The sequence below is a fragment of the Clupea harengus genome, chromosome 18 (genome assembly GCF_900700415.2).
Source record: "Clupea harengus chromosome 18, Ch_v2.0.2, whole genome shotgun sequence".
NCBI lineage: Eukaryota > Metazoa > Chordata > Actinopteri > Clupeiformes > Clupeidae > Clupea > Clupea harengus.
The window spans coordinates 26,032,131-26,034,630 of record NC_045169.1 but is presented as its reverse complement, the minus strand read 5'-3'; the positions used below and the strand labels follow the sequence as shown (position 1 = coordinate 26,034,630).

The 2,500-nt window shown below is 46.6% G+C and overlaps 1 protein-coding gene across 2 annotated transcripts in view; it reads right to left on the bottom strand.

Moving 5' to 3' along the window:
* The window catches only part of capn1 (calpain 1), a 47,376-nt gene that overhangs the window by 12,810 nt on the left and 32,066 nt on the right, over positions 1-2,500 (bottom strand). For both annotated transcript variants that reach the window (XM_031585113.1, XM_031585114.2), the window contains exons 9-10: positions 1,763-1,837; positions 475-635 (exon numbers count right to left, since the gene is read on the bottom strand). In XM_031585113.1, the coding sequence (XP_031440973.1) occupies positions 475-635; positions 1,763-1,837 (236 nt within the window). The remainder of the gene's footprint in view (positions 1-474; positions 636-1,762; positions 1,838-2,500) is intronic.

The window sequence follows — 2,500 nt, the reverse complement described above, 5'->3', positions numbered from 1 at the left end:
GAGAGTGTGAGAGTGTGAGAGTGAGAGTGTGAGGGTGTGAGAGTGAGAGTGTGAGGGTGTGAGAGTGAGAGTGTGAGGGTGTGAGAGTGTGAGAGTGTGAGAGTGAGAGAGTGAGAGTGTGAGGGTGTGAGAGTGAGAGTGTGAGGGTGTGAGAGTGAGAGTGTGAGGGTGTGAGAGTGAGGGTGTGAGGGTGAGAGTGTGAGGGTGTGAGAGTGAGAGTGAGAGTGAGAGTGTGAGGGTGTGAGAGTGAGAGTGTGAGAGTGTGAGGGTGTGAGAGTGAGGGTGTGAGAGTGTGTGTGTGAGGGTGTGAGAGTGTGAGGGTGTGAGAGTGAGAGTGTGAGGGTGTGAGAGTGAGAGTGTGAGGGTGTGAGAGTGTGAGGGTGTGAGAGTGAGAGAGTGAGAGTGTGAGGGTGTGAGAGTGAGAGTGTGAGGGTGTGAGAGTGTGAGAGTGAGAGTGTGTGTGTGAGGTCTCACCTGGGAAGTTCCTGCAGCCCCCGGCAGTGCTCCCCCTCCTCCACTCGCCCTGGTAGAGGGACGTGCTCCACTTCTTCAGGTTACTCGCCTGCAGGGCGTCCGCCGTCAGGTTGCAGATCTCCAGACGGTTGAACTCACGCAGGAAATCACTGAACGACATCCTACAGAACACACACATACACAGTCATACATACATACACAGTCATACATACATACATACATACATACATACATACATACATACATTCATACTGTGATGTACAAACGTAGATACTTTATTTCTACTTCATTGTATATTTGTTTTCACATGATTTATATATGTTATTTTGTCATGTGATCGATTGGTGTTAGTTGAAACACTGTTTAGTTAAATACTTTTAGTTTGATGCATTAAGAGGCTTCATGCCAGGTCATAGGGTTCATAGGTTGATAGGTTCATGGCGAACTCGGAAGGGGATAAAACATGTCCGGAAGTATCGTTAAAGGGAACATGCTTAGACATGCCTTGGAGACGTGTTTTGGGAGATGGAGACGGTCGGCGTTTGTGACACATGCCTGAGAGACGCGGAGACGTGCAGCGTTTTGGGTCACAGGCCTTTGAGACACGGAGCCTGCGGCGTTTGATTGACGCCGGTTTTCATTTTACATATACGGACCGACAGAGTTTTTTTTCGCTCATACACACCGTGAGTCTTTGTACAACGGCCCAACGGAAGGATTTCAGTTTGCCACACGGATTACAACGTGCTTTGCGTTGAATGGACATAATATCGGGAAAACAGACTCTCGAAATGGACAATGGACAATGGCATATTTTGTGGTCTGTATGATGTTACCGATGCATGACAAATTGACAAAATATTTGTGTTGGTTTTGAAAATAGAAACTGTTGGAAAAATGCTTTTGAGTTTGAGACTTTGTTTTAAATGTTGAACACGTAACAATACATACATACACACATACATACACAGTCATACATACACACACACACACACACACACACACACACACAGCCACACACACAGACACACACACACACACACACACAAACACACACACACACACAGACACACACACACACACACACACACACAGACACACACACACACACACACACACTCACAATCATCAAAGCTTGAATAGAAGTGAAGAACTGAGAACACAACTTGCATGAGAAGACAGACATGCATGCAGAGTCTCTCACTCTCTTTCACACACACACACACACACACACACACACACACACACACACACACACACACACACACACATAAATGTATTCTCTTACCAGAACTCTCCATCCTCACTACGGTTCTGTAGACGGCCTCTGACTGATCGGTCCACCTTCTCCCATTCACTTGAGCTGCAACACACACACACACACACACACATTAGGCCCATTCACTTGAGCTGCAACAGGAACAACACTACATTATCCCATTCACTTGAGCTGCAACAGGAACATCACTACATTAGGCCCAGCTAGATAAGATGTCAACACTGGTTGTCAAAGTCACAGACACGATATAAACTATATAAAACACTCACTGAATGCACTATATTCATTTAGTTAGAAATACTTTCAAATGTAATAGAGCCCCTGTGTGCTTACTTGTCACTCCTCTCTCATCTCTCTCTCATTCTCTCATCCCTCTCTCATTCCTCTCTCTCTCTCTCTCTCTCATCCCTCTCATCCCTCTCTCACCCCTCTCTCATCCCTCTCTCATCCCTCTCTCACCCCTCTCTCATTCCTCTCATCCCCCTCTCATTCCTCTCATCCCTCTCTCATTCCTTTCATCCCTCTCATCTCTACATCCCTCTCTCATCTCTCCTTCTATCTCTCTTTCTCTCATCCCTCACTCCTCTCTCATCCCTCTCTCATCCCTCTCTCCCTCTCTCTCATCCCTCTAATCCCTATTTCATCCCTCTCTCATTCCTCTCATCTCTCTCTCTCATCCCTCTCTCATTCCTCTCATCCCTCTCTCACTCCTCTCATCCCTCTCTCATCTCTCTCTAATCCCTCTTT